Source organism: Nelusetta ayraudi, unplaced genomic scaffold, assembly GCF_046127955.1.
Source record: "Nelusetta ayraudi isolate G7.1 ecotype Tasmania unplaced genomic scaffold, CSIRO-AGI_Nayr_v1 ptg000031l, whole genome shotgun sequence".
NCBI lineage: Eukaryota > Metazoa > Chordata > Actinopteri > Tetraodontiformes > Monacanthidae > Nelusetta > Nelusetta ayraudi.
This window is the reverse complement of record NW_027466081.1, coordinates 6,164,898-6,189,251: the sequence shown is the minus strand read 5'-3', so window position 1 is coordinate 6,189,251 and position 24,354 is coordinate 6,164,898. Positions and strand designations below refer to the sequence as shown.

Sequence of the window (24,354 nt, the reverse complement as noted above, 5' to 3'; positions counted from 1 at the left end):
CACACACACAAGCGAGGCTCGACCCTCCAACTCCGGGTCACGACCGGTTTTCTTCTTCTTCTTGCTCGGATTCGCGCACTTCACCGCCGTAACGGTGTCACGTTAATTGCTGCGGTGGTCGCGAGAGAACCGCCGAGGAGGCAGAACCAGTAACACGTGGAACTGCTCAAAAGGGGGGAAACCAACCAGCGACGGAGCACCGGCGGTTTTGCCAGTGTGTGAACACCGCTACAGGCCCAGTTGTGGTTCTGCAGCCAGTAAAACGAGACAAGCCCACCGGAGCCCGCGCGGACGCCCCCGAAGTGCTTTCTCAGCTGCGTGCGTGCGTGCGTGCGCGCGTTCGTGTGTGTGTGTGTGTGTGTGTGTGTGTGTGTGTGTGTGTGTGTGTGTGTGTGTGTGTGTGTGGAGAAGGTGGCGACACCTCAGTCAGACATGCGTGGCGTGACTCTAATCTTTACAATGGAGTGCGACCAATTTCCCAAACGTGGCTTTCTCTTCAAATGTGTCATTTTGAACCGCTGTTGTGTTACACTGATAACACTTTTGAGGACACAGGAGTTGAAGCATTGAATTTTAAAATATATATATATAAATGCATGTTTCAATAATTATTAATACAAATGAAAATACCAAGAAATTGCCAGTACTTGCGATGCATCCTGGGCGTTAATGTGATTTAAACGTGGTTGTTGAATTCCCCCCCCCCGTATCGCAATCTTCGGTTTAGTTCTGCGTAACAATACTGTAGTTTGGAAGATTTTAAATAACCCACGTATCATTTTTTTTTGAAGTTTTTTTCTTTATTATTTCTCCTTGCGTGGACACATTTCCCGATTTCCTCCCATTATTCTCCCTCTCAATTACAAAACGGCCCTTCTTTCTCCTCCGCGTATCCCACAACTCGCGGCACGTACGGAACGTAAACAAGGCACGCAAGTTCTCTCTCGCGCTCTCTCGCTCTCTCTCTCTCTCTTCCTCCCTGTCTCGCTCTCTCTCTTCCCTCCCAGTCGTGATCCTCTCCCATCCTGTAACACCATCCAAATCTTCTGCCCCCTGAAAGTAGGCGGTAATTATTAGTGGGGGTGAAAAAAAAATGGCGTTGCGGCGTTAAGTCGCCCGAGCCGCTACCTGCTATTGGAGGGGCACCTGGGATTGATGAGGCGCGGTGGCCAATGAGACGGCGAGGAACGAGTGCACGGGCTCCAGTTAAAGGGGGCGGAAGAGGAGGTAGGGCCAGTCCACGGAGAAACAGGGACCCTCCGCGATAAGCACAGCGAGGCACAGCAATAATAATAATAAAAAAAAAACAACAACCCAACACACTTGGAGCGGCCGGTTTTTTGAGATGCTCCAGCCATTCTCGCCCTGTGCGCGCAGAGGACACCCAGTAAGATAATTATTTCCTACTTCGCAAGTGCGTTTTTGCGCATCCGAGGGGGACGCGGACGCAAGGAAAAACTAATTTCGTGTCTTTTTTTTTTTGGAGGGGGTTTGGATTCCGCGGCTCTAGTTGACTCTCAGTAATTCCAGGCTTCGATAAGCAAATCGTGATATATAGTTTTTTTTTTGTACATGTTTTGTAGTGTTTTGTGTCGTCTCTTTCCCCCTCTGTGTCATGATCGGAGCAGTGTTTTAAATCACTGCCTGCTATGGTGTTTCCGAGGCTGGAGGTGAAATCGTTGCGCGCCAGCACCAGCCTTTAATTTTTTGTTTTTTGTTTTTAATTTTTCTCGTTTTGTTTTGGGTTTCGTTTTTTCTAAGAACTTATTTTACGATAGCAGCGCGCTGATTTAGAGAAGTTTTTCCCCCCCTCCCTCCATCCTAAGCGAAATAATGCTCCTGGATGCCGGTCACCAGTTCCCCGGGCTGGGCTCCTTCGCCAGGCATCACTCGGCGAGCGACATGCAGGACAGAGACTTGAGTTTGGCGCAGAACAGCTTCGTCGACTCGGCGGCGCACATGGGCGCTTTCAAGCTCAACCACGAGCTCTCGCCGGGACAGAGCTCTGCCTTCTCCACCCAGGCGCCCGGCTACCCCGCTGCGGCTCTCGGGGCTCACGCCGCCCATGTCACGTCGTACGCGAGCTCGCCTTTCAACTCCACCAGGGACTTTCTCTTCCGCAGCCGCGGCTTCGGTGAATCCTCTCCGGCGAGCGGCCAGCACACTATTTTTGGCCCCGCGGCGGGATCCCTGCACCACTCCCACACAGACACTCAAGGCCACATTCTCTTCCCGGGGATCCACGACCAGCACGGCTCCCACGGATCCACCAACGTCCTCAACGGCCAGATGAGGCTCGGACTACCGGGAGAAGTTTTCGGACGCTCCGAGCAGTACCACCAGGTCTCCAGCCCGAGGACCGACCCCTACTCGGCGGCGCAGCTGCACAACCAGTATGGCTCCATGAATATGAACATGGGGATGAACATGGCAGCGCACCACCACCACCACCACCACCCGGGTGCCTTTTTCCGCTACATGAGGCAGCAGTGCATCAAGCAGGAGCTCATCTGCAAGTGGATCGACCCCGAGCAGCTGAGCAACCCCAAGAAGTGCTGCAACAAAACTTTCAGCACCATGCACGAGCTGGTCACGCACGTCTCCGTGGAGCACGTCGGCGGGCCGGAGCAGACCAACCACGTCTGCTTCTGGGAGGACTGCGGCCGGGAGAGCAAGCCGTTCAAGGCGAAGTACAAGCTGGTCAACCACATTCGGGTGCACACCGGGGAGAAGCCCTTCCCGTGCCCGTTCCCCGGCTGCGGGAAGGTCTTTGCGCGCTCGGAGAACCTGAAGATACACAAGAGGACGCACACGGGTAATTATCACAGTACTTTCACCCATTTATATATATATATTTTTTTAAAACTTTGCTTTGTTTTCGTTTGTGTGTATTAAGAATGATGATTTTTCGTGGTGGGGCTGCTTCCATCCCGCCTTTACTAAAACGCACTTTTTTTTTTTTTTCCTCCTGTCGCTCATTAAACTCGAATTATCCGTGGCTATTTTTGGGGGCCGCTAAAGTACACGGGCGTCTGTTGGTGAAAGAGTTCCAAATAGATTTGAAAGGCATCCAAGGAGTCAGACGAGGACGAATCCGCCCGAGTCGTTTCTCCCTTTCAAAAAAAATAAAAACAAAACAAAACCGCCGAGTTTGTGCAAATTCGAGTCGAATTCTTCCCCCCCCCACAACCGAGTGCGTAAACCCTGCTGTCAGCGCGCAGTAAATGTTTCCCCCCCTGCTGTATGTGCTTTATTATTTGTGATGAACTTCCCCAAACGTAGCGGATGGGACGGTCGGAGTCGCGTCGCGTGCACGGTGGCGTAAGCAGACTGGTAGTAAATCAGATCAATTGGTTTAGTGTTGCCCGTAGTCGCTGCTGCTGTTGCGTTTTTGGAGCTTAACGCTGCTCCCCCCCTCCTCTTTTTCTATATAGATTTTCCCCCGGCCCACTTTTTTGGCCTTAGACTATTTATTAATAATAAATTCCCCATCGATTTGCAATTCCTGTTCGTTTGGGACTTGCGGGTGTATGTGTGTGTGATAGAGAGTGTGGGGTTTTTTGGTCGAGTTGAGCCGCACTCAGTGTAGTTTTAAAACACTCAGAATCGCCTTTTGTTTTCCGCTCCCCTCCACCGAGGGGCTGGAGGTGCTAGACGGGGCCATCGGAGACCTTTTGCACTTATTTTCGTGGCTAATGCGCGATGGTGCCACGCCATGAAATTAGTCAGGTGCTAATTAGATTTTTATTGTCTCCCCCAGCAAATGGTTCTCCTTCTGTAAGGCCTACAAGCGAGGACAGCCTTCCTAGCCACCCACCCCCTCCCAAATCACTATGCGCATTATTTAGGGGTGAATAAGATGTACGCGGGCCCCTCCATTCTTATTTAAAAAATAATAATCGCGATCCTTTAACGTGCTGCGAGTGCGCGCATTTGCTTGAGAAAGGACGCGGCGCTGCGCTCAAGTTTTCTTGCGTGCGATTTCTTCTTCTTCTCCTTTTTTTTCCATTTCTTTTACGCACGCTTGAAAGAGCTGCCCCGCTCCTCTCGCGCAGACACGCATATTTCTGATCCAGTTTGGTGTCTAAATATACGTATCTGACCAGATCTATCTCTTTCCCCCCCATCCTCCAGGAGAGAAGCCGTTCCAGTGTGAGTTCGAGGGATGCGACAGAAGGTTCGCAAACAGCAGCGACCGAAAGAAGCACATGCACGTTCACACGTCGGACAAGCCCTATCTGTGCAAAATGTGTGACAAGTCCTACACACATCCCAGCTCCCTACGGAAACACATGAAGGTAAATATGGCACCAAACCGTGGCCTGCAGAGAACTGTGTGTGTTTATACGTGTGAGAGAGATTGAGGCCTCTATGTTGCATCAACCCAACTCTGGTATTTTTTTTTTTTTTTCTGTGCCAATTTTACATTTCTAACTGGAGTCTTCTGGTCTCTTGCAGGTCCACGAATCCTCCCCACCAGCGTCAGACTCATCACCAGCAGCCAGCTCCGGCTACGAATCGTCCACCCCACCGGGCCTGGTGTCTCCCACCACGGAGACCCAGAGCAACACCACCATGTCCCCAGCCTCAGCAGTGCACAACAACGCCAGCCACAGTGGCCTATCCTCCAATTTCAGCGAGTGGTATGTGTAGGACTCGGCTGGATAGCAAAGCATCACACACTTCATTCCAACTGCACGGGACCATCTGGCAGGAGACATTTTTTTTGGGACACGCGTGCACGTGAGAGGGAGAGCGAGAGAGAGAGAGGGGCACACAGACATTTGTCTATTTTTTATTTGGTCTCTGATCGGCCAAGGGGAGATGACGATTACCAACAGAGGGGGGAAACATGTATCATAGCGCAGGTGTGTTTCATATTGTACAGAGTTACTAAGAAAAAAAAAAAGCCCACTTTCCCAAATGGTTGTGATAGTTTGTCCGTCTTTTTGGTGTATAGATGTTCCTTCAATGGTAGCTATTTCTCTAACTGGACTCTTAGTGCACATATTACAATGAAATTGTACTATAATGTTGAATATCGTGATCCTAAAGGCAAATTGATTGTACGATACTAAACACCTATAAACTGGAACGAGTGCCAAAGTTAACATTTTAACTCAAAACAACACCACAATATTATGCTTGTGAATGTATATTTTTTAGTTCGCTGGGCTTAACTTGTGATGTTTTGTGCTCTGCAAGTTTCGAATTGTGAAATACTATCTGGAAGATTGTGAGGAAAAAAAATAAATAAACGTCGTGCCGTTGGATTTTTATGTAACTACACCCTTTCCTTTTGTAAATATCAGCTGCCATATTTATCCATTTGTAATTAAATTATGGTATTTACTTGCTACAGATGAAACAGTATTTATAAAGAATGTTTCTTTACTATAAATATGTACAATGACGATCTAAACATGGACAGTTGTTTTGTTCTGTGCTTTTGTTCAAAGTTTTAAGAGGTGTTTTCTTCTTTATTGTGATAAGAATTTTACTGCTTAAAAATATAATAAAAGGTGTTGCAAGTGCTAAATATTCCCTTTGGTTTTCCTTTTAATCAATTCATTTATTTTTCATTTTTATTCCACACACCCTGCCTCTGTTCCTTCTGATTGTTGCTGCCGTTAGATGCATTGCCTCTTGTGCGGGCGGCATTTTGTCCTTTTGGGAATAAGCAGGCCCCCCATGAGGAGAGGTTATTTAGTCCCAGGCTCCCTCATCTGTTGACAGCTCCTACAACTTGCACTGATTTCTGTTTACCAGAAAAAGATATTGTTGTTTTTTTTTTTTACATTGTTTGTTTTTATGGTCAAAATATGCTTAAATGCCAGGCGGCGAGGCTGTTGTGTTTACAATGGGATGCACTTAAAAAAAAAAAAAAAAAAAAGGCATTAACAATATATGCAATCTTTTAGCGTAATTTGCAATTTGCCTGCAAGCTTGACGCATTTTAAATTTTTTTACACACATTCCGCTGGCAACATCAATGTGTCCGCTGGTTTCGGGCTGCACAGCCAAGTGTCTCCTTCTTTAAACCTGTCTCTTTATATTCCTCCCAGGGTCAAACTTATTACTTTATTTAGATATCTGGAAAATACCAACCCCTACAACACACACACACACACACACACACACACACACACACACACACACACTTGCTCCCTCACGTGCTAAGACACACTCACACGCAAACACAATGCTGGGTGTACGTGTGTGTGTGTGTGTGTGTGTGTGTGGATGTGGGTGCATGAACTTGAACCTGACTTAGCTCACAGTCAGGAGACTTCTTCTTGCTCCACTTGGTCTGAAAGCTTCTTCCGGTGCATAATTGTGATATTTCGTGCAACGGCTTGGCTCGGTGCCGACAGAGCTGAAGGAAAGTGGGGAATGTGTTGATCACTCTTGAGTGTAATTCAGATTTAAGGTTGGATGAAGCGAGAGCTTCGGAGAGGTGATTGTATTGTCTCTGCTGTCTTTTGAACCAGGGCCTTTGCTTAAAACAAAAAGCACTTTTCTGTTTCTCCCTTATATCTTATTAGTTCCCATGCTTTTAATTTGTCCAGAGGCAGTGAACACATGCAGTGTGGTTGCGTTAGTGACGCCGGATTTCCGCTGCAGCAGCAGCAGCAGCAGCAAGTGGCACTAGGCGTCTTGTGAGGCTGCGGGCGACGTTGTGTCGTAACGCGCAAGCTGCTCACATTAGCTGGCGTACAACAGCGAGGATGTGCCGTATAAAAATGTGCATCTCCGGGGAGGCGATACGCTTTACAACCAGGAAATCGTGTCCAACTAGAATCAATTACAGCTCGTACTTAGAAAGTAGCCCATAAATATTTTTAACTAAGGTCCTGTAAATTAAAAAGTGAATAAATAATAATAACAACTTTCAACTATTTGCACATATTTACACCCCCAAACTGACAGATGCAAACTCTCAATTAACGACCAAAATATTGTTTTTGCCGGTTGGAGGCTCCTCCCGACGGCCTGTTGGGTCGGCCGGCCCGGCGACCTCCCCGCCAGTGGAAGGTGTGACCCGTGGCGAGTGGGAAAGGTCAGCTCCGCGCGTCGATGGCGCTTCCTGTTCGGCTCCAGCTGCGCTGATATTGATCCGCGGAGGAGGAAGCACTCTTTTCTCTCTCTCCCAGCAAAAAACATCTTGTACGCCGTTGACTGAAACTCCGGAGAGCGAGCGAGCGAGCGAGCACGCACACAAACACACACACACACACACACACAAGTGCTCACTCACACACATGCACGCAAGTGGAACCTGCTGAGACGGGCCTGCTGCTTGAATGTGACGTTTCTCCTGGGTAGCGCAATATGTCATTGTGTGTTTTTATAAAATGTTCAGCCGTGTGTAAAAGCTGAATTTCGGCTAGTTTGATTCCCGGGATAAGATTCTATTTATGGTGATGCTAAAGCTTAATGCTTAAAGGTTGTTTGAAAGACAGTGAACTCATAGGTATACTGACAGTAGCAGCCGCTGGAGTTGAGGCTTCTATTTATTTGTCATGGTTGTTTTGGGCCTTGTTTTTTAATATATATTTATTTATTTATTTATTTGACCTTTGGCACAAACCAGTGTGGTTCTATCTGTTAATTATTTTATGGTCATGTGTTTTCACCTTTACCTGTTATGAGGTTGTATTAAAAATAATTAGATGATGTGGCAGCAATGTTTTGTATCTATAAAAAAGACATTTTAAGAATAATTTATTTATATTTACCAGTGAATGAGCCATTGCACACAACAACTTTTGCGGCTGTGTGTGTGTGTGTGTGTGTGTGTGTGTGTGTGTGTGTGCGTGCGTGTGTGACAGGTGTGGGGGTGGGGGTCTGTCATATCATAGACCCCATGTTCTGACAGTGTTGTGTTGCAGCACCGGCTCTCTGTGGGTTTTGTGTACATTTCTGGGGGACAATGTGGCCCAAACGACGCTTCATTCCGTCTCGGTCCGGACCGGCTGAGCCGAAGCTTGCTTCCACTTCCGCTTCCGGCTTCCACGCTCGTGTTCCGCCGAAGTTTGTGGTTCTCGAAGCCCTCCGAAGGCCTCCGGAGGCACGCGGGGGAATCCAGCCGGTGCGCACTGAACATGCGCAGAGAGGCGAAGCGGCCCGTCAGTCAGTCAGCTCAGGTGAAGGTCCGCTGCAGCGACCCGTGTTGAGATCAGTGGTGTGACCCGTTGCTTCTCTCTGCCGCACACACTCCTCCTCTCACTCTCCTGCTCAGTCATGCGTACTGTACTGATCGTCTGCTCTACTTAATTGTTTCGTCTTTTGAATAAAACACACTTCAAAATAAGATTGCTATTTAAAATAAATAAATAAATAAATTTAAAAACATTATTTATGACAATCTATACACTTCTGCAGCAACAGGCGTAACTAACTGGCATCCTGACGCTCTTGGAATTTCTGAATTCACCCCAAATAATAATCATAATAATCATAATAAAGTCCAATATTTTTTTATTTTATTTTTTTAAGTGGACTTTTAAAGTAACTAGTTGAAGTAACTGAAATAAATTAGGCAAACTTTTTTTATGCAGAAAAGTTTCTCATGACAATACAAAAGGAAATTAATATCTCAAACAACCCGTGAGATTTTGTCAATTGACTTTAAATGGACGTCACTGTTTTTAAAATGGCAAAAAACATTTATTTTTAAATTTTATTTCGTGAGGAGACAGCAATGACAAAAATAACTCAATATTGATCATGACGCTTTTCAATTTTCCATTTATTTAAGTAACTTTTTTGATTTACCTCATGTTTTTAAAATTGAATCGATTTCGCCCACCTTATTAATAGCGACGCCAGGGCAACATATGAATTTTTGATTAAGTTGACGCGAGAAAAACTCTCACCTTAAACATCTCTAGATTCATTTTAATGAACCGAATTCATTTTTGGATCTTGTCACTCCTTGGCGAGAACGAGCAAACACTTGGAGAGAAAACCTCTCAAACAAAAATAAGTAAATAAATAAAATAATACCCAGCAACACATCCACTAATCGAATTTCAGCTGCCGCTGCCTCGCACCGTTTCCTCTCACAGTCATTGCATGGCCCTAAACAAATATTTTATCATCTGTGTTTGTTTATTTATTCATTTATTGACACACACACACACACACACATATATATATATGTATATATATATATGTATATATAAAAACACACTAGAACCGTTTGAGAACACAAATATTTAATTAATTCAACCCATTTTTCAAAACCAATAGGGCCGTCTTCATTTCAACTTCCACTTCATTTCAAAATGTTTTCGTTGTATTTAAACGTGTTTAAAATGTAGCAGGCTGTCGGACTTCTACCTTCATATATCTACACGCATACAATGCACGCATGGCTGTTTTTCGCTTTCTTATTGTCATAAAGAGTAAAGTATACCAGGCTAGTGTGAGTGTGTTAAGAATACGCATATACATATATTTTTTAACTTGTGTACTTTTTACTCCGTCCGCCCCTGTTTCTGTTGTGTTTGTTCGGTCCGCCTTTCTTTTCTTTTCTTTTCTCTGTTCTTCCCGCGCGCCGCGGCCCCCGTGGCCTTTCATCCGAGTTGTGCGGCCGCCTTCCTCGTGCACACAGCTCGCCGTGTTGTTCTGTGAACGAGCCGGAATGGCTGTCACTTCAGCTGGCACGGCGGAGGAGGAGGAGGAACAACCCCCCCCCCGCCCCTCCCTGCCGCCTTCTCCTCTCCCCCAACCCCAACCCAACCCGCCGCGCGCACGCGCACGCGCGCCCACACCCCACTCCTGCTCCTTCCAAGGAAGCTGGCGCGGGCGCCTCCCATAGGACACAAGCACCACACTGGAGTCCGAAGCACAAATAGGCTCGATTAAAGAGAGAGAGAGAGAGAGAGAGAGAGAGAGAGAGGGAGAGAGAGAGAGAGAGAGAGAGAAGAAGCAAAAACGCTCCCTTTCAAGCGCGATGGCTCGGCTCGGCGCGCTCCCGCTTCAGAGTAAATGACACGGCAAGGTGCACTTTTTTTTGTTACACTCCACCCCCCTCCCCCCACCCCCCATAAGATGCTGTGAGATTTTGACTAGTGGCTTCTTTAGAAAAAAAACAAAAAAAACAAAAAAAAAACTCAGCATCCTCCCGAGTTTTTCAACGTGGATTGGAGCCGCACGCCAACCGCGTTTACGCCTCGCCACGGGGCCGCGCTTTTTTTCCGCGGGAATCCCTTCTTTTTTCTGCGGCTCCTCCAGAAAAGAAGCAGGTGAGCCATCAAAGCGCAATTATCCGCCGGCGGAACCAGGCGCGCCACCGGTGGCCCTGCATCACCGCCGCGCACCCCCCTCCTCCGCCCCCTTTTCATGAAGAAACAAGAAAAAATAAATAAATATATCCATTTAAATAATGTATTCACAATCATATGCGCGCGTCTGTTTGTTCCGCTCAGACTGCGGGCGCATCTGCTTGGGGTTTTGCGGGACAAAGAAAAATGATAATAAGCGCAAAAAAAAAAAAAAAAAAAAAACGAAGAAAAAAAAAAGAAGAAGCACGAGGGCTTCAGACAGCCACACGCGTTTAAAGGCAGACTTCCTCCTCCATTTAAAGCCACACTCGAGCCGAGGAAATTTTCAATTTCCCCACACCTGTAAACATGCTGTTTTACCTCAGCCGCTTTGATCTTCAAACGGGGCCAGAGCTGTGCCCCGAGGGGCCCGCGTGCACCGGGACCACTGGGTGCTGCTGCCTGGCTTCTCTTGTTTTAGAGGAAGCCCGGCAGGTAATGGAACATAGCTTGTGGCCATTTCTTCTTCTTCTTCTTCTTCTTCTTCTTCCGCTGCTGCTGCTTCTTTTTAAATACAATAATATTTTAAGCCCACGCTGGAAGAAGGTTTTGACAAAGCATCGGCCATCATCAAGACCACAGACTGAGCAGGGAAGAGTTGAGACGGACAGAAGTGTGTATTTATTTTGTTTGTTTAGCAGGGGGAAAACACGTTTCAAGAAATAGAGAGCAGAAATACTGAATATACACCATAATGTCAGGGATGTTCACCCATCTTTGATCACTGCTTGCAGATTCAGATTCGTAGTCAAGCTTGTATCATTTAACACCACTACATTTTACTAAGCTTCAGACATATTGCTTTCATCTTTAGTTCCTAAAACATTATTAGCATTTGCTAAATGGCTCCCAAATATGTATGTGACATGTTGTTTACTAGTGGTAGTAAGTGGTAAGTTTTCCATACAATTTTTTTAGCACTTTATTTATAAGTTTTCAATACACACAGTTTTTGAACAATCATGAGCAGGATGTAAACCCCTAAACCCCGCCCCCTCTGTCCAGGTGACCATCAGCTGGGCTCTCAATCAAACTTTTATCAAACATTTGCATACAATTTAATAAGACATTTTTTCTTTGCTCCGGTGTGAAAGCACGATGCTGGCAGTCGGCTCTGATGTTAGTCGAGGCCTTGATTCAGACAGACAACGCTGACAACTCATGACAAAAAGAGGCAATCGTGTAATTTGCAATTTTTTAAAGAGGAGCAAACGTGAAGATGTAATCCGTACGTCGCAGCCAATCAGCTCCTGGGTTTGATCTTCCCGTCTGAACGTCCTCAGTGACACTTCAGCAAAGCAAATTATTGTTTTTTTTTAACCGTGGAGTTAGGGAGGTGGGGGGTATTTTGGGAAAAAAGCAACAAAAAAATAAAAACAAAATCCCTCTGGTGAAATCCAGGTGTGTGACTGCGAGTCTTTGTCACGCCCCCCCCCCCTGCCTTCCGCTGTCACTCACGTTCAGTTTCAGGACTGATCAGAAAACTAAAGTCAGCGCTCAAAATCAAATAGATTTATATGGCACGACAAAGGAATGAGCCGAGTGTGGCCCCCTACTTTTTCTTCCTTTGCACACACCTCCCAGCCATCTATCACCCACTCTGTTTTCTTTTTCTTATCCTTTCAGATTTTGTTTATTGATTTATGATCCGCCCACCCCTGACATGAGTTCAATTTAAAGGAAAAATGAGGGCAGTTTTCGGCACTACCACGCCTCCCACACACACACACACACACACACGCGCGTACTTCCTCCCCGCAGCCTTCACTTTGACGGCATTCAATTTATGATGTGTTGTGACACGGCCGCGTTGAGTGTTTAATGTCTCTAAAGCACGTCGGCGGTTAAAAGGCTTTCCGACTTCCACAGGTTTGTCTAATGAGATGGGAATGAAAGGGGGCGAGGGATCAAACCGGCCCGCTGTCCCCAAGATACGGACTGGCGTTGGCTAAAGTCATTATCACTGTGATCTTAACAGCGTCTTCTCTGTCTGCTCCTCTCTGGAGGGTTCCATTCGGCGGGTGTGTGTGTGTTGGGATGGGGCAGCAGGGGAGGGGGTGGGAGCTGGGGGGGGGAGGGTAAACAAATAGCACGCCACTGCAGGATTTGTCACATGTAAATTAGCAGCCCTGCTAAACTTTGTCTCATTTTTTTAACAGTAGTTCCTGTTGGAAACTCGGTTCACCGACTCCCTGATTTAGAGATACTGGTATGTTCCTGGTCAAATCTGAAGGATGTCCAGGTGATGTTTTCCTTCATCTGCTGGGTGTCCCGCTGGCTTCGCCCCAAAAACTGTCCCTCAAGTTACGGCGGCTCCCGCTTCTTGAATTTAGTGGGTTGGAAGAAGCTAATTTGATTGACTTTCTCCCCCCATTATCCCTCCTTCCCTCATTCCTGCCAGTCCCCTGACAGTGAGAGGTCTTTCTGGTCAGTGAGTGTATTGACAGGCAGTCAGCCAACACTTGACATGTCAATGTCAAGTCCAGCCTGGGCCGCTCACACTACGGCTGTTTCTCAGTGGTTCTGATTTACATCAAATTTTTATTTGCTCTAAAATCTGAAGGACTACTTGAAGTTATGTCAAATATAATCTCTTAAATATACTTTATTTAATGTAATTGGTTTATTTTAGACATATGTCAACTGGAAATTATCTAATACATGGTCGAACGTCTGGCACGTTTCTTTTCGAGGGCAAAACAAGGAAGCTTAGAGGAGGGTTATCGTTGCCCTTTGTCATGTCACAAATGCCTGTCTCCTACAGTGTGTTTCAGAACACACTGCCTGTAAAGTAGGTCGAGCAGAAGAAGCAAAGGATGGACTTTCCTCATTTTGGCGGAGTTGGCCGACAGATTACATAGACATTGTTTTCTAAAAAAAAAATGCAAGTAAATGTTTGCTAAAATAAATAAATAAATAAATAACTTGGTGTTTTCAGCAGCAGCAAATTAAATCTGGAATGAAACACCCCAAAGATCAGTGGCCCCCTTATCTGAAGCTGTTACCTTTCCCCCTCGTGTCTCGCACCTCAGTCTCAGTCATTTGGCGGCCAAATGTTAAAACAAACAGTCTGGACTAGAGACTAGAACCCCTCCAATCCCGAAGAAAAGCAAAGGCCATGCTGATAAAAGCTGATAACTTCAAGTCGGCTTGTGTTGTGTGTTGAGGGGGAAAAAAGACAATTCACTGTTAAAAAAAAAAGAGAGAGAAAAAAAAAAAGCTGAGACCCATCAGGCTGATGGACGGTTGCATCTGTTCCATCTGCAAGTGAGCACAACTGTCAGGGCAGCACACTTTTGTCAGTTGCCTCCTTTTTCAGTTTCCTGCAGACGCGTCTCAATGTCAGACTCGTGCAATGCAGCTTTCTTCTTTTTCTTCTGACGCATCCATATTTTGTTTGCCTCGTAGTGCATGAATATAAACATTACTCCGAAAGTGCGACTGACGTGCTGCTCTATTTGGTGCCGTGAACCCCCCCCCGACCACCCCTCCCGCACCCCCCACAGCACCACATCTCCTGTATTTCGCGCCGCTCACCTGCAAAGGAGGCGTTGATGGGTCTGCGATTCCCCCCGTTCCACAAGTGTTGGCTGCGTTTGCTTCCCCGCCCGTGGAGCTGGTCCCGCCTCCTGGTCGAGGAGCTCCATGTGGCGAGCGCCGGTTTCTCCAACGCTTGAGAAGTAAAGTCGGACACGTTGTTGACAGGAGGACGGGGAACCGTGTGAGATCGGAGAATGGTACCCATGACAGGTATTTTCATGGATGGTATTGAACAAATGAATAAATAAACACATGGGTAGTTTGAAGTACAGGATTGGGAATTGGGTCAGTTAGTTTGCAGTGTGTTCATACGGATTGAGAAGTTCCCTCTGTAGTTTGTATGGTAGCTATCTCAACACTGCTCTTTCTGGGATGCGATGATGGTGGAGACACCAAAGTCTCACGATCACTTAGTAGCAAGTCCACGGCGCAATGTTTATATCAATATAGTGTAAAAAGTCTCGGAAAAGTGTAAATGACATTTGCCAAACTATCATAGTTTGAATGTTTCAAGATGTTCAAAATTGGTTGTCGGTGTGTGTTGGTCGTAGTCCATCAACATGCTGGTTACAACTACGAGCTTTTCTCTATTTCCAGGTTCCACATGTATGACTCACCGCTGTAGTTTGTGCAACCTCTGTCACTTAGTCCTCACTCTATACTTGCAGCGATCATCATCTTTCCACTGTTGTGTCCTCAAAAGAGCTGATCACAAAGGATGGTGGGTCCATAGTTCTCACTTCCAGGAACTCTGCTTCACCTGGACCTGGAGCTGTCGTATGAAATTCATCTTGTGTCCACAATGATATGAAGTGTTCTTTTGTATTTTTTGTTTTCATGTCGCGTCTTTAAGATGAATTTTGAAAAGTTTGTTGAAGCTGCAGCGACTGGAATCAACGTCACCCCAACCTAGATCACACCGAAGCTTGTATACAGAGTTTTGGTGAATAATGGTAACAATAGGGTTGTATAAGTTTCCATGCAAGTTCGCCATAATTTTTACCCTGACATTTGACCCATTGTTGTCAAAGCTGTTATGGATGGTTGGAGCTTTTGGGCTATGATTTTTCATTTTTAACAAAGCAAAGATTCATTGGGCAGGAAGAGAATGTCAAACAGATCATCTGTTTCTTTTATGATTTTTTTGGTGGGGTGAGAAAAATCAATTTGTTTGACTGCTACATTGCTAACTGTTAAGCATGGAAGTCAAAACGCATTTGATTCGCACTTCCTTTCAGTTTACTTTGAAACATCTTTGAATTCGTCGAAAGACACTTTGTCACTGCCAAGCTGCAAATTCGATGACACTGTTACGTCCCTAATAGATCATTTTACCAGTACACCATCCCTTGCCCCCTTTTTTCTTTTTAACTTATCCTCGTCCTTGACGTGTGTAGCCTTACTGTCCGCCACAGATGTGTCACATTAGAACGGAGAGAGGCTGCAGGCGGCCGTGGTGTGAAGCCGAGGGCGGAATGACGCCAATTCCTCTGGGGATTTAGGCCCTAATCAGGTGGCTGAGGCGGCGGAGCTCGGGGTGGAAGCGGAATTATGACGATTATGGCATGTTAGCACACGTCTGACAGCAGAGTGGACAGACAGACAGTTGGGCTCATCAGCGCTAGGATTAGCCAGCTCCCATGCTGATCGCTAACTAGCACCCGGCCCTCGCTATATGTCCCAAAGACTGGGGCCCCTCATTAACAGAGAAGGGAGATTAATGGTCTCCCTACCGATACTGTCACTTAGAAATAGTAGGAATCAATGAAAAGTGAAGAATTGTGGCTAAATCAAAACCTATTTTTTCTTTACAATAGAGCTAATTATCTTTAATGAAACGTTCCTCGTGTGTAACTAGATTCAAACAATATAAAAAAAAGTAGAAGGCATGTTATACCATCTTAAGGTCATACGTCCTAAATGTCCCCCTCCTTGGTTAATAAAGACAGAAAAAATGCTTCTCCCGCAATTTGGTTTTGACTTTGCGCCGTGACTTTGCTCGCTGAGGGAGCGCGACGCCGACGGACAACCCCGGGGAAAGACGAGGAGGCTCGTCACCGTCGAAGCCTCTCTCAACACGTGTGAGAAAACATTTCATGCTTTCTGACCGTCGGTGACCCGGCATTGTCAGAGGAAAATGCACTGTAAGCTGGTAGGCATGTCAGGCCCACAGTATGGGGTCCCCCCACTGGCGCTATAATCCCAGCCGTGGCCTTCTCACCCACCACAGCTCGCCATTCTCTCCGCTGCCCCTTCCTCCCGCCGCACCTGACAGTGGAACACGGAAAAACAAATGGAGACCTTGAAAACCATAAGGCGCTGCTTGTTTGCCCTCCAAGTTTTACCTTGATTTTTTTTTTTTTTCATTTTTCTTTTTCTTTTTTTTTAAACCGAGAAAACCTCTCGGTGTGTTTTTTGTTTGGAAACTGTACTCGTGTTTGTTTTTGCTTAGAAATTAAATCTCCCCGGCAGCAGGGCCCTCTGAATTCACATGCAGCCCGGGGATGATATTGATTTGCTGTGTACCGAGTCCGTCTCATCTCTGATACAAGAGTTGCCTCTTCTTCTTCTTCTTCTTCTTCTTCTTTGCTTTTTTCTATCCAGGTGAATGTTTTCCCCACCTGTCAGAAAGTCTTCTCACGGCGAGGCACCGCTTGACATTAAAGTGAGTCCTCGGATGCAGAGTTGTGTTTTTCACAGCCGCTGTCGGACCACTTTGAAAGGTACCGCAGAGGGTAGAAGAAGCAAAACAGAATAAAGACGCTCCAGGTTGAAGGCTTTTGTTTGGCTCCCTAATTGTCAGGTGTATAAATGTCGGAGCAGATCCATCGCGCCGGTCTAGTTTAAATAAAGATATTTGTCGCTGATTAAGATCCCTGTTTCTACGCCGACCGGAGCCAACGTTGAACTTTCATTTCATTTCACTTTTCCCCCTTTAACTCCCCCCCCACAGCCACCCCCTACTTTTACTAATAAAGCCATGTTCCCTGCTGATGGAAAATTGTCGGTTTACCTCGAGCCGCGGGGGGCCTGGCAATCAGTCCTTAGAAAAGCAGTGCCAGGTTAACCTGCTGTGATAGTGGACTCCTGGGACGGTGCCCCACCTCTGCTTGACATGCAAGAGGGCTGCGCGCACCAATGAGAGGGCATGCCTGCCGCACAATAGACTTGTTAGCAGCCTCCTCGCTCGGGCCTCCCGAACAACAACGCGACGCACACAAGGCTCAGGCCTGCGTGCGTGCTCAGATTGCTTCATTATTTTTAATATCCCGTGCCATTGAAGTCCTAGCGCTGAATGCGACAAAAGGCGCTGTATTCTTTTTCGGGTCCAACCCAACCCAACCCTGCCCCTTTTACCCTACCCCCTACCCCCCAGCTCCATCTACTTCCTGGTTGAGGCTGCTTGATTGTTTTGATTGCAACACTCAGGCTTGTTGTACCTCCTAGTTAAGGCCACAATGGGTCCACGCGTCAGAAACACAAAGGGGAGCTTTTGAGGTCCAATCTCACCAATCTGCCAGGAGGAACCGTTAATAGGACACTTACGGTGTCGGGCGGGGGTCTTGGAGGGATGTAACAGAAGTCCGACTTATGAATCTCTTGAATGAATGAATCTGACGATAGTTGACGATAGCGTGAAATAAAAAAAAAAAAAAATCACCACAAAACTAAAAGTGCTGGAAACGCCCCCAATGGTTCAACACTTCTAAAGCCCCTTCTGAGGATTTCAAACTACCCCCCGTGGAACTTGGAGAGCAAGGGAATTGCACCATTAACCTGTTGTTAGGTTGAAAAGGTAATTTCCATCACAACACATAGGGATCCAATGCAAATGCAGGATGACGATGGGAAGTGAGTCACAGCAGCTTTAACCTCATGGAGGAGGGTGGTTGAGTCAGACCCCCGAACCAGGTAGTTTGGAGTCTTAAAAGCCCACATTTAATTTGCTGCATTGTTCATTATTTATTATATTGAACTGAATTGATTTTAAAAATGTGAAGGTTGCTTTTGAAATTCAGAAAAAAAACAACAACAAACAAAAACAATTTGTCCTATAATTTCTATTTTGCATTTCATGTTCCTGCAATGACTATTAAATGCTGAGCACCTTCTCCTGCAAAGTCTCACAGCAGCATTTTCTCAACAAAAAAAAGTTGATTTTTTTAAGGCATCATTTAATGCTTTGTTTACATGAACAACTTTATAATACAGTAAAAAAAAAAAAAAAGAAGGAAAAGATTCAGACTACCTAGACTTCTTTTATTGAAGTGATTGGACTCCCCTAAAGTGTCTCTAATGGTTGCCACAAAGTTAGCCTCTTCTTTGAGCAAAGCACACACACACATTCTGATTCTCGTTAAATTCTATATCCCAAGCAGGGGGATAGTGAGAGGCATCCTGAGTGGTTCGCATGCAGACAAGCGCGTAAAACACACACACACACACACACACACACACACACACACACACACACACACACACACACACACACACACACACACACAGGGTTTATTTCTATGTGGTTGCCATCGAGTATGCAGCCCTCCCACTTCATGACAGCAGCCCAGTTTTACCGTAAACATTGCAAATAAATAGGAGCGAACCGATCGACTTGCTCCATACCACACCGGGTTCGATATCAAGCGCACACAAGATGATACACAGGGCGTATTTTGAATATGTTTCCTGCTCGGCCACTCCAGACCAATTAATGTTTACCGTCTTTGGCCCCTGGCTTTAATTTGTGAACTAGGCTCATCTGACACTGTGTTGGGATATTCATCACATCCCTTTTAGTCAATTCAATTTAATTATGCTGCTCTGCCCAGGGTGCCAGCACAGTGCGGCATATGAATGCTGCTCCTCCAATCTGCATGTATAAACAATGTTTGTGTGCCAGAATCAGGACGAGCTGAGATGACCGGCCGACTGCCAGCCTGGTTTCCATTTTAATGTAAAGTGAATTTTTTTTTTGAGAGTTTGCAATCAAAAAAGTGTAGATTAGGTGTCTTTTAACCAATTGGTTGGCCCGCCTATATGCTAGTTTTGTCAGTCGACGGCAACATACCCAACGTATTGTAATGTGCTGTCATATAAAGTAGGGTTGGCAGCAGTTGTAAATGGTGTACAAATGTACAAATTCTAGCTTTAAGGTGAGTAGTACTTTTTTGTAGGTCCACGGACAAGTCCAAGGACAATTTTGTAATCTTGATTGGTCAATACGTATCTTGTGTTGTTGTTGTTACCATTATTGGGAAACTGGAAAGACTCACCAGCCTGAGCATCCCAATGATATTTCAATTCTCCTCCAAAAACAGCAGCGGTTCATAGGAGGTCCTAAGTGGTAGAACACACACAAAAAAATCCCCCAACAAATGCAGATCAACAGCTCACTCCTTCTTCTGCCTCCCTATGCGAACTGCACCGTGTTAGTTTGTGTTTTTGTGTATGCAAACTGCACTATCGCGCTTGCTAGTGTGAACTCCTCACGCCTCTGGTTGGGTGTTACCGGACGACGCCCTGCTGCAACACACAAGCATTTGTTGTAAATCAGGGGTTACTCCTTTTTTGGATAAGTCAAACCCAGCCCCAAGCATTCACAAAGCACACTTTGTATATTTCAAGTGTGTGTTTTTGTCATAAGACTTTTAAGGCTCCCATCAACATTTTTCAATGCCATCCTCCTGAATTTGCATTAAAGGGTGGAGATTTTAACCCAGATAGCACATCTTTTTTGTGTCCTTGTACACATGGGGAAGTACACAAATACCTTTTTGTGGTAAACAAAGTTGTACCTTGAGCAGAGTCAGTGGCAAGAAGGAGTCCTCTCCACTGCAAACTACGATAATTGGAATGAAACAGCAGTCGGGGCTGAGGAAACGAATGTGTCACCATTAAAAGACTCCCCTTCATCTTTTTTTCAATCCAGTAAAACACATACTTTTCACACCTATCAGTGACAGGATATATTTCTTTTCCCTGTTAGCATCTTTTGTGACATATGTGAGATCATACATTCTTCCTCCTCCTCCTCCTCTCTGCAGCGTGTTGCACATCTGTGCAGTCCCGCTGTTCGGTTCAGTTCACAAGCGCAGGTCTGCGCCAAATTAGATTCCGCAGAAAACAATCAGACGCCTAATAAGTCATAACCGCACCATCAACACCAACGCCTGATTCGATGCAAGGGGACTAAATGAGTGAAATTGTGGGAGTTAAAGAGACCTTTTGCTCCTTATGAAAAGCGCCTCTGCATGGATGTTCAGATCCACAACTGCCTCAGTTTTGCCTTAATGTCTTTGTTGAACCCTTTCAGCAGGGAAACCTAAACTAACCTAAACCCTTTGCCGTAAGATCTTTTTTTCTTTTATTATGGTTAACCAAGATTCGGGTTAAAGATTTCAGCCCCCTAACTATATTGTAATTCAACCTTATCATTTCCTCACGTCTTTAAGAAAAAAAGGGATTTAGTTTCCCCTTTCTTTTGTGAAGACAAATTAGCATCAGGCATTTTGACGTCACTGCAGAATTCCGTTGTAGGAACCAAATGCCAGAGGATGATAAACAAAAATCCCATATAGCTACAAGGAGATCACATGGCCATGTGTCAAATCAGCCCTTGCAAGAGACCCGCCAGCACGCTGGACGTGTTTCTTCTCGCTGCTCAGCATTACAAAAAAAAAATAAAAAAAAATCAGAATATGGTATGAGTGAATTTTAAAGGCAGAATAAATTATTTAAGCGAACATTGGGGGCTTGTGGAGGGAGGACAACAAAACCACCGCGGGAGGTAATTCATAGTGAAAGAGAAGCGGGAACTGGCTTGTGTTAACTGAGATTATGCTCTGTGGCTGAAAGACAGTTCAGATTTTTTTTTTTTTTTTTTTTAATGCCGGCTTTGACTTTCATGTGCGGGATGAAAATGAGATGTGTTCGACCAAGGCGTGCGGCGGTAGCGCTGTGATAAACAAACAAAAACACCACATGAATACCCAATAAACCTCTGAGTGAAGGCCGAACGCCGCGTTCATCGGCTCCGTTTGGAGGGAAGCTGGCGACGAGCGCGGCCCCACTCCGGGCTTTATCGCGGCGGATCGCTCGTAGTGGCGTGTGCGCTTCAGATATTGCGCGGCTTCTTCGTTATCGCGACGGGCCGTGTGCTCGCTCGCAATCGACAGTTTCCCGCTCAAGCTTACCTCAAGAAGAAGAAGTGTTCTCGTCTAAATTGAGTTGCGAGATGAAAGAGTCTTCCGTCTCCAAGGACGACGTATTTAAATTGGTGGATTTGGTCCATGTGTATTTTAATTTTTATTTATTTTTGGGCTTTGTTACCGTCTCTGTTGTGACTGAACGGTCCCAAAAGGCCCACTCCTGCAATTTCCCTGTCGAGTGCTCCCGAGGAGGAAGACGGTTTGTTTTGTGTCGCCTTTGTTTTTGCGGGTAAAGCAGAGTCTTGTTCATAGCGCTGCGCGGTGTGAGCCAAAATTATAATGGAGGGCAGAGAGCTTTTTTCCCACGAACAGGAACTCTAAGGAGGCGTTTTTGTGCGTAGATGAAAAAGAAGGAAGAAATTGAAAAAAAAATTGCTTCTGCTTTCCATCTTTCTCGTTCCGTCCCCAACTGTTGTTCCCTTTCTCTCCTCGTGCCAACGCGTCCGTCTCGCTCCTGGAAGACAACCTATCTCTCCAGAGGTGTTCCGATATGGCAGATGGTGCTAATTATCAAGGGTCACACGCACGTGCAAGTCCCTCTGTCATTAACCGCCACCTCCACACACACACATTGTAACGTGACAACGTGACAAAGCCTCCTTATGTAGCTTCTTATAGATTTTAGCAAAAAGAAATAAATAAAACAGCCGATGTCGGTGTTCGTATGTGACTGCGGGTTAATTTGAACTAAGCTGGCAGCTTAATGCACCTTCCTCACCTCTGAAGTCTGACTGCACTCCTAATAATATCCTTGCCAAAGTTTCAGGTTACACCTCCAAAGATACATTGATTGAATTTTGCCTCTTTTTTTTTTTTTCTTAGGCACCTCTGTCTCATGTAATTGTGCACATTCGTGCACGTGGCACACACGCGCACACGCTCAGTGTGGGGGTGTATTTTAAGCCGCGTTGTAAATGTCCACTCCACTTACCGCTGGCTGTACTTCCTGGTTCTATGCATTAACCTTTGCCGTGGTATTTAATTAAAGGTCCACACCTGTGCCGCTACCCCCTCAACCCTCATCCTTCTCCGCCGCCTCCTCCTCCTCCTCAGCAGAGCCAGGGCTGGCTGAAGGCGTCCTGTGCGTCCGTGGCAATTAGCATGACCTTAAAAATGGCGTGAGATCGTCGCCTCCCATCGCACGCACACACAACGTCGTTTCACTTTGCCCCCTTTGGACCTCTGGCTCTGCCGTCCTTCTTCCTGACCCCTTTGCACCGTGGCTACGCTCAATCTCAGTGGGGTTCGTGCGATTATTATAGCCCCGGTGCTCTACGGGGCGCTGAGGAACACCATCGGGGCCACAGGTAGAAGTCAGAGGTTGCGCAGGTTCCCTCGGGGAGCTTCCTCCTGCGTCAAACCCCAAATAATTTCTCAACTGTGGACCACATAAGGTGTTAACGTTTAGATGAGCCCTCCCTGATGGCACCCCCACTCTGCATGCCGAAAAGACTAAATTGGAAGGTGGTAAATGAGCCCACACACTCGGGTCAAAGCGTTGATTCAAGTTCAAAACTAGCATTGTTCTTATTCCACAGTAATCTGGTCTTGTCCAGGGTTTAACCTCGCCTTCGCCATGAGGCAGCTGAGACAGAGTCCAGAAAATAAATGGATGGATAATTTGCCCGTTACATAACTTCTGTGCTTCATTCTGAAGTTCCATTTGAGCATCCAGACAACTCTACAGCATATGTAGCCCTCTGTTTACAGCCTCCTCCAAAAATGCGCCAGTTTGGCTTCCGGCTGAAATCAAAGCGCTTTGACTTGGGGCAGTCTCAGAGAGACACTAGGCTGGGAGCCATTCGCCTGGCCTAATGCCATGCAAGTCTATGGGGTCAAAAGTCAACTTTGTCCTAGAGACATGGGGCCACTTGCAGGTTCATCGGGATCCCTCAAGACACAGCCACGTCAAATTTGGGGCTTCTAGCCCATGAGGAACCCCGAAACCCTAACCCTAATTCCAGCAGTAACCCTAACCCTAACCCTAATTCCAACCTTATTGCTAACCCTAATGCCATGCAAGTCTATGGGGTCAAAAGTCCTAGAGACATGGGACCACTTGCAGGTTCATCGGGATCCCTCAAGACACAGCCACGTCAAATTTGGGGCTTCTAGCCCCAAATGAAAAATTTGCTTCCTCCGAGGTGGGGCGTGACAGAGAAAGTTTGAGAACCACTGCAGGGCCTGGATGAAGTGGCACAGAGATTTGGGCGCATTAGCTCTTGCTTCCTGAACAGACTTCACTGAAGCAGTTGAGATGGATATTAATGTCATGAAACATTGTTAAAGTCAATGTCAGACCTCCAGAGTCAGGTCATGAATCACTTATTTGCTCTCATCCGTTATTCAGTACTGCTGAAAGAAATCTGAGCTAAATCTAACAACGTTTTAAGTCCAGTTAAAAAGGCTTTCGACTAGAATTTTGCGAGATGGACCAACTCGACTGCAGAAATGAAACTTGAGCTGCCGTGCAGGGATAACTCTACTCTACTGCCATTTCACAAGCAGCTGTTTCCCACTGAATCATTGTAAGTATGTATGACGAGACACCACAACCACTTATACTCTCTGGTTCCTCAATCCTCCTCATCTTTTGTGTTTTATTTTATGTTTATGTGGGATGCGGAATTGTATTGGACAATTTGAGTTTTTTTTTCAATTATTTAAAATGGTTTTGTTCATGAATACTACGACTGGCAAAAGCAGCCGTAGTCGAGTGTAGGGTTAGTTTAATAATTGGGGAAATATTTTACACAGGCACCTGGTGGCAGCTATAGCTTCAGAGGGGTCCTACTGCTATGCAACGGACCTTTCGCCCGCCCAAATGCATCAACGGGGCTAATTACAGCAGGTGAGCGGAAGTGATACGAAACTCATATAAAGTCATGTCTATGACTATATTCAAATGTTCAAGTGTGTAATAGGCACATGTGGCACTATTATTCATATATCGTTGTTTGTTTGTCGCATCACGTCGCGCGAATAGTGAGCTAAAGTGTGTTTGGGAATAAGTGGCTTACGCATTAGACCAGGATATAGACGCCACCCAACGTACCTAATCGCCTGCTGAGTGCAGCTGCGGGGCAGTTACTGGTGTGTGTTTGTATTACAGAATTAAACGAGTAAGAACAACACATGCATGCCTGGATACTCGACTTTGCCGAAGTGTGCAACGTTCAGCCACCCATTGTTTATTTAAGGATTTAGATACGACATGCACGTCATCCTTAATCTACTTCCAAATATTCCTTTATTGATGTTTTCTATATTTTTTA

The 24,354-nt window shown here is 45.9% G+C and overlaps 1 protein-coding gene across 1 annotated transcript; it reads left to right on the top strand.

Moving 5' to 3' along the window:
* Positions 1–808: 808 nt before the first annotated feature.
* zic2a (zic family member 2 (odd-paired homolog, Drosophila), a) lies at positions 809–5,539 on the top strand. Its single transcript, XM_076031100.1, has 3 exons — positions 809–2,815; positions 4,135–4,298; positions 4,459–5,539. Exons 1-3 carry the CDS (start codon positions 1,834–1,836, stop codon positions 4,651–4,653), a joined length of 1,341 nt encoding a protein of 446 aa, XP_075887215.1. The 5' UTR covers positions 809–1,833; the 3' UTR covers positions 4,654–5,539.
* Positions 5,540–24,354: the final 18,815 nt, after the last annotated feature.

What these genes read in the sequence shown, in the direction of transcription:
- zic2a (XM_076031100.1), top strand. Translation starts at nt 1,834, where the DNA reads ATGCTCCTGGATGCCGGTCACCAGTTCCCCGGGCTGGGCTCCTTCGCC. An exon ending in ACACAAGAGGACGCACACGG is followed by an intron (nt 2,816 to 4,134) that starts GTAATTATCACA and finishes CCCATCCTCCAG; the next exon opens with GAGAGAAGCCGTTCCAGTGT. An exon ending in CCCTACGGAAACACATGAAG is followed by an intron (nt 4,299 to 4,458) that starts GTAAATATGGCA and finishes GGTCTCTTGCAG; the next exon opens with GTCCACGAATCCTCCCCACC.